The sequence below is a fragment of the Stegostoma tigrinum genome, chromosome 22, assembly GCF_030684315.1.
Source record: "Stegostoma tigrinum isolate sSteTig4 chromosome 22, sSteTig4.hap1, whole genome shotgun sequence".
NCBI lineage: Eukaryota > Metazoa > Chordata > Chondrichthyes > Orectolobiformes > Stegostomatidae > Stegostoma > Stegostoma tigrinum.
In genome coordinates, this window is record NC_081375.1 from 7,952,280 (window position 1) to 7,967,467 (window position 15,188).

The 15,188-nt window shown below is 63.8% G+C and overlaps 1 protein-coding gene across 5 annotated transcripts in view; it reads right to left on the minus strand.

Moving 5' to 3' along the window:
• The window catches only part of LOC125463525 (testis-expressed protein 2), a 238,930-nt gene that overhangs the window by 17,386 nt on the left and 206,356 nt on the right, over positions 1-15,188 (minus strand). For 4 of the 5 annotated variants that reach the window (XM_059653617.1, XM_059653616.1, XM_059653614.1 and 1 more), the window contains one exon: positions 318-443. In XM_059653617.1, coding sequence (XP_059509600.1) covers positions 318-443 — 126 coding nt within the window. The remainder of the gene's footprint in view (positions 1-317; positions 444-15,188) is intronic. The other variant, XM_059653618.1, reaches the window with a different exon arrangement.

The following is a 15,188-nucleotide window of genomic DNA, read 5'->3' on the forward strand; positions in this document are numbered from 1 at the left end:
CACAAGTATACATTTGTAATACCTGGTTAAGTAGTCACTAAAATTTTCAATAAATTTCACAATACATTTTTACATAAAATTCCACGCTCAATTGAACTATTGTAACAATTTTTAAAAGGCACACTGCCCAGCCAGTCATAATACCCTTCCTTGCTTGCCCAATCACAAATTGGGTAATTATTTTACAATTAGAATCAATTTGGAATCTGACAATTAGAATAAAAATAAGCTTATGTCAGTGATAAAAAATTAGACTATTTTAATGCACATTTCAAAAGTTTCATGCTATTTCTAAATATTTTAATTAACATGCATACCCTTCTGCCACTGCTGCTGGTGCCTTGTCGCCTCCCAGCACATCTTGTGCTTCTTCTTCGTCTGAAGAGCCAGCACTTGAAGACTCCTCATCGCTATCAGCAAGACAATAGGCTTTTGGTCTACTCCTATATCAGGAACATTGAAGAAGAAAGAACAGCTTCAAACAATCATCCTATTCCATATTGTATTTTCATGAAAATTAAGCTCATTCAGAGGAAAGCAAAAATGATAGTATCAAAATATAGGTCAGTAATGTATTTGTTTTTTGCATGCCATAGATTAAATTTCAATTAGATCCCAAAAGCTTTTCCAAAACAGACCAACATCTAGACAGATAAAAATTTGCATTTTTTTTTACTATCCAATTTATCTTGAAAAAAGCAAGCAAATATCGTGCCTTGTAAAGAAATCAATACCTTCCGAAATCATAAGGAATTATTTTGAAAATATTCTACTAGGATGTGCAAGTTATTTTTCCCTTATTGTTTCTCCATTACCATATCCCTTGAGGGTCATGATCCGCATGCAACAAGGAACTAAATCGGTCCATTCCTTATCTGATTGGGTGAGTACACCATTTAGTTCTTCTCAAATAGAATGCTTAAGTAGTGAAAACAATTCCCTTAATTTCTTTCCACTGCATGGTGGATTCTCAGTGTGCAGATGTGATTGCGTCCTCCAAAATGTTCGTACTTCCATGAATTGAATGAACGAGTGCAAATGGTCGATTTGGAAATATTATGACCGCAGTGTTCCAGAATCATGAAGATGTTAAATACAATGTTTGGACACCTGTATTGAAGATTTGCACAGATTTGAGATCATTGATATCAGGAAGTAAAACCCATGACACCAATGAAGTAGACAGATTCAAAGAGCTTCCTAAACCAATCCAATGAAATTTATTTACATTTCTATCCCAATGATATTTAGCCTTGTAATCACTTCCATGATTAAGTTATCTATTCTGTGCAATCCACAAGGAGCAGTTAGTTAATGAATCATGGACACATTTTACAGCTGATATTTACCACCTGCGACGGTATTATTTGTATGCAATAGCTGTGGTTTATCATAAAAGATTGATAACGATTTTTTAAAGTTTATCAAGTATTAATCAGTTGCTGACTATTAGATATAGTCAGTGGTGAAAAACACTACATACTTTCACTGTTGATATGATAAATTTCACAAGTACCTTTAATGGCACTCCACCGAGAAGGGACATTTAAATGTTGCAAGAAAAATAAGATCTATTCCCATAACCGCCCACTTCCTCTACTACACACGAGCTAAAATTGTTAAGTACATCCTGTGGAGAAATTAGGCTACAAACCTCATTCAAGAGTGGGCTATGATGACCTAATTGGAAGTCCAAATCTCTTACAACTGTAGTTATTAAGGTGTTTTGACATTTTAAAATACATAGCTCCAATATATCTCAAGCCATTTTGTGCTCAGTAGCATTTAATTTCTTATTTCAATGAAGATTCATTGCAACAAAGCTGCAACAAAATGAATGTGATCAAGGGAAGGCAATGGCCTAGTGATATTATCACTGGACTGTTAATCCAGTGACGCAGATAATGTCTTGGCAACCAGGTTAGAATTCTGCCCTGACAAGTGGTGGAATTTGAATTAAAAAAAATCTGGAATTAAGAATCTAAATGATGACTGTGAATCCAATGCCAATTGTTGGGGAAAACACATCTGGTTCATTAAAGTCCTTTAGGGAAGGAAACGTCCATCCTTACCTGGTCTGACCCACATGTGACTCTAGACCCACAGCAACGTAGTTGACTCTTAAGTGCCCTCTTGGGCAATTAGGGATAGGCAATAAATGCAGCCTAGCTAGCAACGCCCTCATCATGTTAATCATTAAGAATATCAGCCTACTGCTTAGCTGGTGCAACTTGTAAAGGACAGCGTAATCAGATCGGGTCGGCGGGGGGGGGGATTAAAAATGGTCCGAGGCCAACCTTGGAAGCATGCATGTCGGCAGGTAGCAAATCAGCAGATAAGGATGTGAACGTGTAAAATAAATGGCTGCAATTTTGGATGATTGGAATTTCTGCAGGATGTATAAACAATGAAACTTGTTTATATAGATGATGATGGGATAGTGTAGGGGGACGGGCTTAGATTAGTTCACAGGTCGGCGCAACATCAAGGGCTGAAGGGCCTGTTCTATGCTTTCCAAAATTTGTATTTTTTTAAAATTGAAAGTAGCCTAAATATTTTAAAAATATAAACCAAATGTTAGTCGCAACTTAAGTGGGTAGAGAAAAGGGAAAGAAGAAAAGGTAATGCCAGAAAGAATACGCTATTACTTATCAAACTTTTGCAAATATGCACAAGTTCATTTCTCTAATTTCTTAATTTTCAATCGGCAATCTTTAGGAATGCTATAGCCACGAGACAGCAATTGCAGCTGACGGCAATTAGGGTAATGTATTTTCATAAAAAGTGCAAAAAATGAATTAAACATTTAATAAGTGGCCAAATTAACATGTTTAAATCAGCAGTTGACTACATTGTTGCTAACGGCTGCCTTTATTACTGATCGTAAAACATTTTATATTTATGCTTTCCCAAATTAATATTCGAATATCAGTTACATCTACAGTGCTGGAATTTCAAGTAGTCTGTATCCCTTTTGAGTTCTTAGCATTACACTGTATTTAAGGTTCTCTTGCAAAAGGCAGTGATGGTATAAATACCAAGGAAAACTCCACTGTTCATAAATAGAATAATTCCCTTCACACCAAATGTTTTGTAGCCATCTTCCATTATAAGATGATTCTTTAATAATTAGGCACAAGCCTAACTTTTCAGTATTGTAATTGGTTACTGTACTGTCATTGCCACTTTCAAAATTATATTACAAGAAAGTTGATGTATAATATAATTCATATTTCATAGGTTTAATTCAAACTAGGTGAACTTGGGTCACTGATACACTAATCAAATCCAGGTCAAAAAGATAACACCCCAAGAACTATTCATTCCAGGAGGCTGTATTGCTTAGGCAATAATCTGGATAATAGCTTAACTGCAATTCATTTATAACACTAAAATCACGATAATCCCTTCAGAAATGGTGTTAGTATACATGCTAAGGAAAACTGCATGCTCACCGAAATGCAAGACGACAAAGGGGAATGGTCATTATGGATAGAAAAGCTGAGAGAGCAATGTCTCAAAGATCAATCGAGTCACATGCAATCAACATAGCTCAATACAAGTTGCATAAATATACATTTCAGAATTGAGACTGCCATGATAAATACATTGCTATGACAATTCCCCTTTAATAACACACCACATTATGGACAAATAATCCCATGTACAAGCAGGATCAAATAATAATGGTCTTTCTGTTTAACAGAAACAATACAATGTTTATTTTCTGAATGGAATAATGACAGAACTACATTCCCACAGCTTACAAATGTTTATGGATTGTATATTACAATTACCACTCACCAGCATCACACAAATCCACAGATGATTCCGAGCAACACATTATAAATGGAGAAATGAAGGAAAAATGTATAAACAGAAGTTAGTGCAAACAAATCTTTTTTTAATTGAAAAATGCACACAATTGTGCAAAGGGTTGCTTTTTTGCAGAAGTTTTAAATAAGGTTATCTTGTCTCATGTATATATACATTGCTACATGACGGTATTTAAACTGAATGATTTCAAATAGAAATGATCCCAATGCACAAACAAGGGCACGAGGGGCATGTGTATAAATTTATTGTTTGTTAATAAATACATTAGAAATAAACAAACTTTGGTAGATATTCCCAGCTGACTAACTTAAACAAACTAGACAGTGGAATACTGTAAAAATTATGAGAAAAAATTAATTTGAATCTCTTCTATGCAATCCACCATGGGTACATTTTTACTGTCCATGTTTGAGAACAGGGACTTGTATTTTTGTGTGCAATATATGTGGTCTATCATTAAAGAGGGATATGATTTCTAACCTTGTAGTATTAAACAGTTGCTGACTGCCAGACCTTTTCCATAAATTTCTGTTTTAGTTTGCTGGCAATTAGATATTGTCAGAGGTGAAACATATTACATTCTTTCACCTTGATCTGAAAACATTCACACACAGTAATTTAATGTTAATTAGTTAACATTTCACACAAAGGTGGAGCAAATGTTAGGAGACAAGCTAGGAGAGGAATTGGTGTGTCAGGTTTATGAAATGTTCCTCACAATGCAGTGATAAAATAAAAGTCACCTTTTGCTTCTTGGCTGTGAAGGTGCTGTCGAAAATGAGTCAGATAATAGTAGGTACTGCCAAGCCCCTCCACCTGTTTGAACTTGCTCTCCCTTTAAATTCACTCATTTCCATCGAAAAAGGAGCAGCTATCGCAACCTGCATGGGTGCTAATTAGGCCTAGCTTTTTATAGGATGTGAAGACTAAAACTTGTTCCAGAACTAGTTGAGGTTTCCTTCCCCTCTGCTTTTCTTGATACATTTATGATTGTATTGGTGCAGTTTCCTGTTGACCTGAATTGGAAAATTACATTAACTTTGCTTCCAATTTCACTCTTCTCTCATCATTACATGGCCCATTTTGGACTCCTCCCATTCCGTTCTCAATTTCTTCACTTCCACTATCAATAAATATTTATTAAAAGCCGGGCGGGCGGGCGCGGGGGCGGGCCGGCGCGGGGGAGAGCGCGAGCGCGAGGGGGGGCGAGCGCGAGGGGGGGGCGAGCGCGAGGGCGAGGGGGGGGCGAGCGCGAGCGCGAGGGCGAGGGGGGGGCGAGCGCGAGCGCGAGGGCGAGGGGGGGCGAGCGCGAGAGCGAGGGGGGGGCGAGCGCGAGCGCGAGAGCGAGGGGGGGGCGAGCGCGAGCGCGAGAGCGAGGGGGGGCGAGCGCGAGCGCGAGGGGGGGGCGAGCGCGAGGGGGGGGCGAGCGCGAGGGGGGGGCGAGCGCGAGGGCGAGGGGGGGGCGAGCGCGAGCGCGAGGGCGAGGGGGGGGGCGAGCGCGAGCGCGAGGGCGAGGGGGGGGGGCGAGCGCGAGCGCGAGGGCGAGGGGGGGGCGAGCGCGAGCGCGAGAGCGAGGGGGGGGGCGAGCGCGAGCGCGAGAGAGCGAGGGGGGGCGAGCGCGAGCGCGAGGGGGGGGCGAGCGCGAGAGCGAGGGGGGGCGAGCGCGAGAGCGAGGGGGGGCGAGCGCGAGAGCGAGGGGGGGCGAGCGCGAGAGCGAGAGCGAGGGGGGGGCGAGCGCGAGCGCGAGAGCGAGGGGGGGCGAGCGCGAGCGCGAGAGCGAGGGGGGGCGAGCGCGAGCGCGAGAGCGAGGGGGGGCGAGCGCGAGCGCGAGAGCGAGGGGGGGGGCGTGCGCGAGCGCGAGGGGGGGGCGAGCGCGAGGGGGGGGCGAGCGCGAGGGCGAGGGGGGGGCGGAGCGCGAGCGCGAGGGCGAGGGGGGGGGCGAGCGCGAGCGCGAGGGCGAGGGGGGGCGAGCGCGAGCGCGAGGGCGAGTGGGGGGCGAGCGCGAGCGCGAGAGCGAGGGGGGGGCGAGCGCGAAGCGCGCGCGCGAGGGAGAGAGCGAGAGAGTGCGCGAGGGAGAGAGCGAGCGCGCGCGCGAGGGAGAGAGCGAGAGCGCGCGCGCGAGGGAGAGAGCGAGAGCGCGCGCGCGAGGGAGAGAGCAAGAGCGCGCGCGCGAGGGAGAGAGCGAGAGCGCGCGCGCGAGGGAGAGAGCGAGAGCGCGCGCGCGAGGGAGAGAGCGAGAGAGCGCGCGCGAGGGAGAGAGCGAGAGAGCGCGCGCGAGAGCGAGAGCGAGAGAACGCGCGAGGGAGAGAGCGAGAGCGAGAGAGCGCGCGAGGGAGAGAGCGAGAGCGAGAGAGCGCGCGAGGGAGAGAGCGAGAGAGCGCGCGCGCGAGGGAGAGCGAGAGCGAGAGAGCGCGCGCGCGAGGGAGAGAGCGAGAGCGCGCGCGCGCGAGGGAGAGAGCGAGAGAGCGCGCGCGCGAGGGAGAGAGCGAGCGAGGGAGAGAGCGCGCGCGCGAGGGAGAGAGCGCGCGCGCGAGGGAGAGAGCGCGCGCGCGAGGGAGAGAGCGCGCGCGCGAGGGAGAGAGCGCGCGCGCGAGGGAGAGAGCGCGCGCGAGGGAGAGAGAGCGCGCGCGAGGGAGAGAGCGAGAGAGCGCGCGCGCGAGGGAGAGAGCGAGAGAGCGCGCGCGCGAGGGCGAGAGCGAGAGAGCGCGCGCGCGAGGGAGAGAGCGAGAGATCGCGCGCGCGAGGGAGAGAGCGAGAGAGCGCGCGCGCGAGGGAGAGAGCGAGAGAGCGCGCGCGCGAGGGAGAGAGCGAGAGAGCGCGCGCGCGCGCGAGGGAGAGAGCGAGGGGGGGGCGAGAGCGAGAACGAGCGCGAGAGCGAGGGGGGGGCGAGCGTGAGAGCGAGAGCGAGGGGGGGGGCGAGAGCGAGAACGAGAGCGAGGGGGGGGCGAGCGCGAGAGCGAGAGCGAGGGGGGGGCGAGCGCGAGAGCGAGAGCGGGGGGGGGCGAGCGCGAGTGCGAGAGCGAGAGCGAGGGGGGGGCGAGCGCGAGAACGAGCGCGAGAGCGAGGGGGGGGGCGAGTGCGAGAGCGAGATCGAGGAGGGGGCGAGCGCGAGAACGAGCGCGAGAGCGAGGGGGGGGGCGAGCGCGAGCGCGAGAGCGAGGGGGGGGGCGAGCGCGAGAGCGAGGGGGGGCGAGCGCGAGCGCGAGAGCGAGGGGGGGGCGAGCGCGAGCGCGAGAGCGAGGGGGGGGCGAGCGCGAGAGCGAGGGGGGGCGAGCGCGAGCGCGAGAGCGAGGGGGGGGGCGAGCGCGAGCGCGAGAGCGAGGGGGGGGCGAGCGCGAGCGCGAGAGCGAGGGGGCGCGAGCGCGAGAGCGAGGGCGAGGGGGGGCGAGCGCGAGAGCGAGGGGGGGGGCGAGCGCGAGCGCGAGAGCGAGGGGGGGGCGAGCGCGAGCTCGAGAGCGAGGGGGGGGCGAGCGCGAGCTCGAGGGCGAGCGCGAGCTCGAGAGCGAGGGGGGGGCGAGCGCGAGCTCGAGCTCGAGAGCGAGGGGGGGGGCGAGCGCGAGCGCGAGAGCGAGGGGGGGGGCGAGCGCGAGCGCGAGAGCGAGGGGGGGGCGAGAGCGAGAGCGAGGGGGGTCGAGCGCGAGAGCGAGGGGGGAGCGAGCGCGAGCGCGAGAGCGAGGGGGGGGCGAGCGCGAGCGCGAGAGCGAGGGGGGGGCGAGCGCGAGCGCGAGAGCGAGGGGGGGGCGAGCGCGAGCGCGAGAGCGAGGGGGGGGGCGAGCGCGAGCGCGAGAGCGAGGGGGGGGCGAGCGCGAGCGCGAGAGTGAGGGGGGGGCGAGCGCGAGCGCGAGAGCGAGGGGGGGGGCGAGCGCGAGCGCGAGAGCGAGAGCGAGGGGGGGCGCGAGCGCGAGAGCGAGAGCGAGGGGGGGGCGAGCGCGAGAGCGAGAGCGAGGGGGGGGGCGAGCGCGAGAGCGAGAGCGAGGGGGGGGGCGAGCGCGAGCGCGAGAGCGAGAGCGAGGGGGGGGCGAGCGCGAGCGCGAGAGCGAGAGCGAGGGGGGGGGCGAGCGCGAGAGCGAGAGCGAGGGGGGGGCGAGCGCGAGAGCGAGGGGGGGGCGAGCGCGAGCGCGAGAGCGAGGGGGCGCGAGAGCGAGAGCGAGGGGGCGCGAGAGCGAGAGCGAGGGGGCGCGAGAGCGAGAGCGAGAGCGAGGGGGCGCGAGAGCGAGAGCGAGGGGGCGCGAGAGCGAGAGCAAGGGGGGGGAGCGCGAGCGCGAGAGCGAGAGCGAGGGGGGGGCGAGCGCGAGCGCGAGAGCGGGGGGGGGCGAGCGCGAGAGCGAGAGCGAGGGGGGGCGAGCGCGAGAGCGAGAGCGAGGGGGGGGCGAGCGCGAGAGCGAGAGCGAGGGGGGGCGAGCGCGAGCGCGAGAGCGAGAGCGAGGGGGGGGAGAGCGAGAGCGAGGGGGGGGCGAGCGCGAGAGCGAGGGGGGGGCGAGCGCGAGAGCGAGAGCGGGGGGGGGCGAGCGCGAGAGCGAGGGGGGGCGAGCGCGAGAGCGAGAGCGAGGGGGGGGGCGAGCGCGAGAGCGAGGGGGGTGCGAGCGCGAGAGCGAGCGCGAGGGGGGGGCGAGGGGGGGGGGCGAGCGCGAGAGCGAGGGGGGGGGCGAGCGCGAGAGTGAGAGTGAGGGGGGGGGCGAGAGCGAGGGCGGGGTGAGCGCGAGGGAGGGAGAGAGAGAGAGAGGGAGAGAGCGAGAGCGCGCGCGCACGCGAGGGAGAGAGCGAGAGCGCGCGCGAGGGAGAGAGCGAGAGCGCGCGCGAGGGAGAGAGCGAGAGCGCGCGCGCGCGAGGGAGCGAGAGCGCGCGCGCGCGAGGGAGAGAGCGAGAGCGAGAGCGCGCGCGCGAGGGAGAGAGCGAGAGCGAGCGCGCGCGCGCGAGGGAGAGAGCGAGAGCGCGCGCGCGAGGGAGCGAGAGCGAGAGAGCGAGAGCGCGCGCGAGGGAGAGAGCGAGAGCGCGCGCGAGGGAGAGAGCGAGAGCGCGCGCGAGGGAGAGAGCGAGAGCGCGCGCGCGCGAGGGAGCGAGAGCGAGCGCGCGAGGGAGCAAGAGCGAGAGCGCGCGCGCGCGAGGGAGAGAGCGAGAGCGAGAGAGCGCGCGAGGGAGAGAGCGAGAGCGAGAGCGCGCGAGGGAGAAGCGAGAGCGAGAGCGCGCGCGCGAGGGAGAGCGAGAGCGCGCGCGCGCGCGAGGGAGAGAGCGAGAGCGCGCGCGCGCGCGAGGGAGAGAGCGAGAGCGCGCGCGCGCGCGAGGGAGAGAGCGAGAGCGCGCGCGCGCGCGAGGGAGAGAGCGAGAGCGCGCGCGCGCGCGGGAGAGAGCGAGAGCGCGCGCGCGAGGGAGAGAGCGAGAGCGCGCGCGCGCGAGGGAGAGAGCGAGAGCGCGCGCGCGAGGGAGAGAGCGAGAGCGCGCGCGCGCGAGGGAGAGAGCGAGAGCGCGCGCGCGCGAGGGAGAGAGCGAGAGAGCGCGCGCGCGAGGGAGAGAGCGAGAGAGCGCGCGCGCGAGGGAGAGAGCGAGAGAGCGCGCGAGGGAGAGAGCGAGAGCGCGCGCGAGGGAGAGAGCGAGAGCGCGCGCGAGGGAGAGAGCGAGAGCGCGCGCGCGAGGGAGAGAGCGAGAGCGCGCGCGCGCGAGGGAGAGAGCGAGAGCGCGCGCGCGCGAGGGAGAGAGCGAGAGCGAGAGAGCGCGCGAGGGAGAGAGCGAGAGCGAGAGCGCGCGAGGGAGAAGCGAGAGCGAGAGCGCGCGCGCGAGGGAGAGCGAGAGCGCGCGCGCGCGCGAGGGAGAGAGCGAGAGCGCGCGCGCGCGCGAGGGAGAGAGCGAGAGCGCGCGCGCGCGCGAGGGAGAGAGCGAGAGCGCGCGCGCGCGCGGAGGAGAGCGAGAGCGCGCGCGCGAGGGAGAGAGCGAGAGCGCGCGCGCGCGAGGGAGAGAGCGAGAGCGCGCGCGCGAGGGAGAGAGCGAGAGCGCGCGCGCGCGAGGGGAGAGAGCGAGAGAGCGCGCGCGCGAGGGAGAGAGCGAGAGAGCGCGCGCGCGAGGGAGAGAGCGAGAGAGCGCGCGCGCGAGGGAGAGAGCGAGAGAGCGCGCGAGGGAGAGAGCGAGAGAGCGCGCGAGGGAGAGAGCGAGAGCGCGCGCGAGGGAGAGAGCGAGAGCGCGCGCGAGGGAGAGAGCGAGAGCGCGCGCGCGAGGGAGAGAGCGAGAGCGCGCGCGCGAGGGAGAGAGCGAGAGCGCGCGCGCGAGGGAGAGAGCGAGAGCGCGCGCGAGAGCGAGAGAAAGCGCGAGGGAGAGAGCGAGGGCGAGAGAGCGCGCGAGGGAGAGAGCGAGGGCGAGAGAGCGCGCGAGGGAGAGAGCGAGAGCGCGAGAGCGCGCGAGGGAGAGAGCGAGAGCGCGCGCGCGCGAGGGAGAGAGCGAGAGAGCGCGCGCGCGAGGGAGAGAGCGAGAGAGCGCGCGCGCGAGGGAGAGAGCGAGAGAGCGCGCGCGAGGGAGGAGAGCGAGAGCGCGCGCGCGAGGGAGAGAGCGAGAGCGCGCGCGCGAGGGAGAGAGCGAGAGCGCGCGCGCGAGGGAGAGAGCGAGAGAGCGCGCGCGAGGGAGAGAGCGAGAGAGCGCGCGAGGGAGAGAGCGAGAGCGCGCGCGAGGGAGAGAGCGAGAGCGCGCGCGCGCGAGGGAGAGAGCGAGAGAGCGCGCGCGCGAGGGAGAGAGCGAGAGAGCGCGCGCGCGAGGGAGAGAGCGAGAGAGCGCGCGAGGGAGAGAGCGAGAGCGCGCGCGAGGGAGAGAGCGAGAGCGCGCGCGCGAGGGAGAGAGCGAGAGCGCGCGCGCGAGGGAGAGAGCGAGAGCGCGCGCGCGAGGGAGAGAGCGAGAGAGCGCGCGCGAGAGCGAGAGCGAGAGAACGCGCGCGAGAGCGAGAGAGCGAGAGAACGCGCGAGGGAGAGAGCGAGAGCGAGGAGAGCGCGCGAGGGAGAGAGCGAGAGCGAGAGAGCGCGCGAGGGAGAGAGCGAGAGCGCGCGCGCGCGAGGGAGAGAGCTAGAGAGCGCGCGCGCGAGGGAGAGAGCGAGAGAGCGCGCGCGCGAGGGGAGAGAGCGAGAGCGAGAGAGCGCGCGAGGGAGAGAGCGAGAGCGCGCGCGCGCGAGGGAGAGAGCGAGAGAGCGCGCGCGCGCGAGGGAGAGAGCGCGCGCGCGCGGGAGAGAGCGCGCGCGAGGGAGAGAGCGCGCGCGAGGGAGAGAGCGAGAGCGCTGCGCGCGCGAGGGAGAGAGCGAGAGAGCGCGCGCGCGCGAGGGAGAGAGCGAGAGAGCGCGCGCGCGCGAGGGAGAGAGCGAGAGAGCGCGCAGCGCGCGCGAGGGAGAGAGCGAAGAGAGCGCGCGCGCGCGGGAGAGAGCGCGGCGCGCGCGCGCGCGAGGGAGAGAGCGAGAGAGCGCGCGCGCGCGAGGGAGAGAGCGAGAGAGCGCGCGCGCGCGAGGGAGAGAGCGAGGGGGGGCGGAGAGCGAGAACGAGCGCGAGAGCGAGGGGGGGGCGAGCGTGAGAGCGAGAGCGAGGGGGGGGCGAGAGCGAGAACGAGCGCAAGAGCGAGGCGGGGGCGAGCGCGAGAGCGAGAGCGAGGGGGGGGGCGAGCGCGAGCGCGAGAGCGGGGGGGGGGCGAGCGCGGAGCGCGAGAGCGAGGGGGGGAGCGAGCGCGAGCGCGAGAGCGAGAGCGAGGGGGGGCGCGAGCGCGAGAGCGAGAGCGAGGGGGGGGCGAGCGCGAGAGCGAGAGCGAGGGGGGGGGCGAGCGCGAGAGCGAGAGCGAGGGGGGGGCGAGCGCGAGCGCGAGAGCGAGAGCGAGGGGGGGGCGAGCGCGAGAGCGAGAGCGAGGGGGGGGCGAGCGCGAGAGCGAGTGGGGGGGCGAGCGCGAGCGCGAGAGCGAGGGGGCGCGAGAGCGAGAGCGAGGGGGGCGCGAGAGCGAGAGCGAGGGGGCGCGAGAGCGAGAGCGAGAGCGAGGGGGCGCGAGAGCGAGAGCGAGGGGGCGCGAGAGCGAGAGCAAGGGGGGGGGAGCGCGAGCGCGAGAGCGAGAGCGAGGGGGGGGCGAGCGCGAGCGCGAGAGCGGGGGGGGGCGAGCGCGAGAGCGAGAGCGAGGGGGGGCGAGCGCGAGAGCGAGAGCGAGGGGGGGGCGAGCGCGAGAGCGAGAGCGAGGGGGGCGAGCGCGAGCGCAAGAGCGAGAGCGAGGGGGGGGAGAGCGAGAGCGAGGGGGGGGCGAGCGCGAGCGCGAGAGCGAGGGGGGGGCGAGCGCGAGAGCGAGAGCGGGGGGGGGCGAGCGCGAGAGCGAGGGGGGGCGAGCGCGAGAGCGAGAGCGAGGGGGGGGCGAGCGCGAGAGCGAGGGGGGGGCGAGCGCGAGAGCGAGCTCGAGGGGGGGGGCGAGGGGGGGGGGGCGAGCGCGAGAGCGAGGGGGGGGCGAGCGCGAGAGTGAGAGTGAGGGGGGGGGCGAGGAGCGGAGGGCGGGGTGAGCGCGAGGGAGGGAGAGAGAGAGAGAGGGAGAGAGCGAGAGCGCGCGCGCACGCGAGGGAGAGAGCGAGAGCGCGCGCGAGGGAGAGAGCGAGAGCGCGCGCGAGGGAGAGAGCGAGAGCGCGCGCGCGCGAGGGGAGCGAGAGCGAGAGCGCGCGCGCGCGAGGGAGAGAGCGAGAGCGAGAGCGCGCGCGCGAGGGAGAGAGCGAGAGCGAGCGCGCGAGGGAGAGAGCGAGAGCGCGCGCGCGAGGGAGCGAGAGCGAGGAGAGCGAGAGCGCGCGCGAGGGAGAGAGCGAGAGCGCGCGCGAGGGAGAGAGCGAGAGCGCGCGCGAGGGAGAGAGCGAGAGCGCGCGCGCGCGAGGGAGCGAGAGCGAGCGCGCGAGGGAGCAAGAGCGAGAGCGCGCGCGCGCGAGGGAGAGAGCGAGAGCGAGAGAGCGCGCGAGGGAGAAGAGCGAGAGCGACAGCGCGCGAGGGAGAAGCGAGAGCGAGAGCGCGCGCGCGAGGGAGAGCGAGAGCGCGCGCGCGCGCGAGGGAGAGAGCGAGAGGCGCGCGCGCGCGCGAGGGAGAGAGCGAGAGCGCGCGCGCGCGCGCGGGAGAGAGCGAGAGCGCGCGCGCGAGGGAGAGAGCGAGAGCGCGCGCGCGAGGGAGAGAGCGAGAGCGCGCGCGCGCGAGGGAGAGAGCGAGAGCGCGCGCGCGCGAGGGAGAGAGCGAGAGAGCGCGCGCGCGAGGGAGAGAGCGAGAGAGCGCGGCGCGCGAGGGAGAGAGCGAGAGAGCGCGCGAGGGAGAGAGCGAGAGAGCGCGCGAGGGAGAGAGCGAGAGCGCGCGCGAGGGAGAGAGCGAGAGCGCGCGCGAGGGAGAGAGCGAGAGCGCGCGCGCGAGGGAGAGAGCGAGAGCGCGCGCGCGAGGGAGAGAGCGAGAGCGCGCGCGCGAGGGAGAGAGCGAGAGCGCGCGCGCGAGGGAGAGAGCGAGAGCGCGCGCGAGAGCGAGAGAAAGCGCGAGGGAGAGAGCGAGGGCGAGAGAGCGCGCGAGGGAGAGAGCGAGGGCGAGAGAGCGCGCGAGGGAGAGAGCGAGAGCGCGCGAGGGAGAGAGCGAGAGCGCGCGCGCGCGAGGGAGAGAAAGAGAGAGCGCGCGCGCGAGGGAGAGAGCGAGAGAGCGCGCGCGCGAGGGAGAGAGCGAGAGAGCGCGCGCGAGGGAGAGAGCGAGAGCGCGCGCGCGAGGGAGGAGAGCGAGAGCGCGCGCGCGAGGGAGAGAGCGAGAGCGCGCGCGCGAGGGAGAGAGCGAGAGCGCGCGCGCGAGGGAGAGAGCGAGAGCGCGCGCGCGAGGGAGAGAGCGAGAGAGCGCGCGCGAGGGAGAGAGCGAGAGAGCGCGCGAGGGAGAGAGCGAGAGCGCGCGCGAGGGAGAGAGCGAGAGCCGCGCGTCGCGCGAGGGAGAGAGCGAGAGGAGCGCGCGCGCGAGGGAGAGAGCGAGAGAGCGCGCGCGCGAGGGAGAGAGCGAGAGAGCGCTGCGCGCGAGGGAGAGAGCGAGAGAGCGCGCGAGGGAGAGAGCGAGATGCGCGCGCGAGGGAGAGAGCGAGAGCGCGCGCGCGAGGGAGAGAGCGAGAGCGCGCGCGCGAGGGAGAGAGCGAGAGCGCGCGCGCGAGGGAGAGAGCGAGAGAGCGCGCGCGAGAGCGAGAGCGAGAGAGAACGCGCGCGAGAGCGAGAGCGAGAGAACGCGCGAGGAGAGAGCGAGAGCGAGAGAGCGCGCGAGGGAGAGAGCGAGAGCGAGAGAGCGCGCGAGGGAGAGAGCGAGAGCGAGAGAGCGCGCGAGGGAGAGAGCGAGAGCGCGCGCGCGCGAGGGAGAGAGCTAGAGAGCGCGCGCGCGAGGGAAGAGAGCGAGAGAGAGCGCAGCGCGCGAGGGAGAGAGCGAGAGCGAGAGAGCGCGCGAGGGAGAGAGCGAGAGCGCGCGCGCGCGAGGGAGAGAGCGAGAGAGCGCGCGCGCGCGAGGGAGAGAGCGCGCGCGCGCGGGAGAGAGCGCGCGCGAGGGAGAGAGCGAGAGCGCGCGCGCGCGAGGGAGAGAGCGAAGAGAGCGCGCGCGCGCGAGGGAGAGAGCGAGAGAGCGCGCGCGCGCGAGGGAGAGAGCGAGAGAGCGCGCGCGCGCGCGAGGGAGAGAGCGCGCGCGCGAGGGAGAGAGCGCGCGGCGCGCGCTGCGAGGGAGAGAGCGAGAGAGCGCGCGCGCGCGAGGGAGAGAGCGAGAGACGGCGCGCGCGCGCGAGGGAGAGAGCGAGGGGGGGCGAGAGCGAGAACGAGCGCGAGAGCGAGGGGGGGGCGAGCGTGAGAGCGAGGGGGGGGCGAGCGTGAGAGCGAGAGCGAGGGGGGGGCGAGAGCGAGAACGAGCGCAAGAGCGAGGCGGGGGCGAGCGCGAGAGCGAGAGCGAGGGGGGGGCGAGCGCGAGAGCGAGAGCGGGGGGGGGCGAGCGCGAGTGCGAGAGCGAGAGCGAGGGGGGGGCGAGCGCGAGAACGAGCGCGAGAGCGGGGGGGGCGAGCGCGAGCGCGAGAGCGAGGGGGGGCGAGCGCGAGCGCGAGAGCGAGGGGGCGCGAGCGCGAGAGCGAGGGGGGGGCGAGCGCGAGAGCGAGGGGGGGCGAGCGCGAGAGCGAGGGGGGGCGAGCGCGAGAGCGAGGGGGGGGGCGAGCGCGAGCTCGAGAGCGAGGGGGGGGCGAGCGCGAGCTCGAGAGCGGGGGGGGGGCGAGCGCGAGCTCGAGAGCGAGGGGGGGGCGAGCGCGAGCTCGAGCTCGAGAGCGAGGGGGGGGCGAGCGCGAGAGCGAGGGGGGGGCGAGCGCGAGAGCGAGGGGGGGGCGAGAGCGAGAGCGAGGGGGGTCGAGCGCGAGA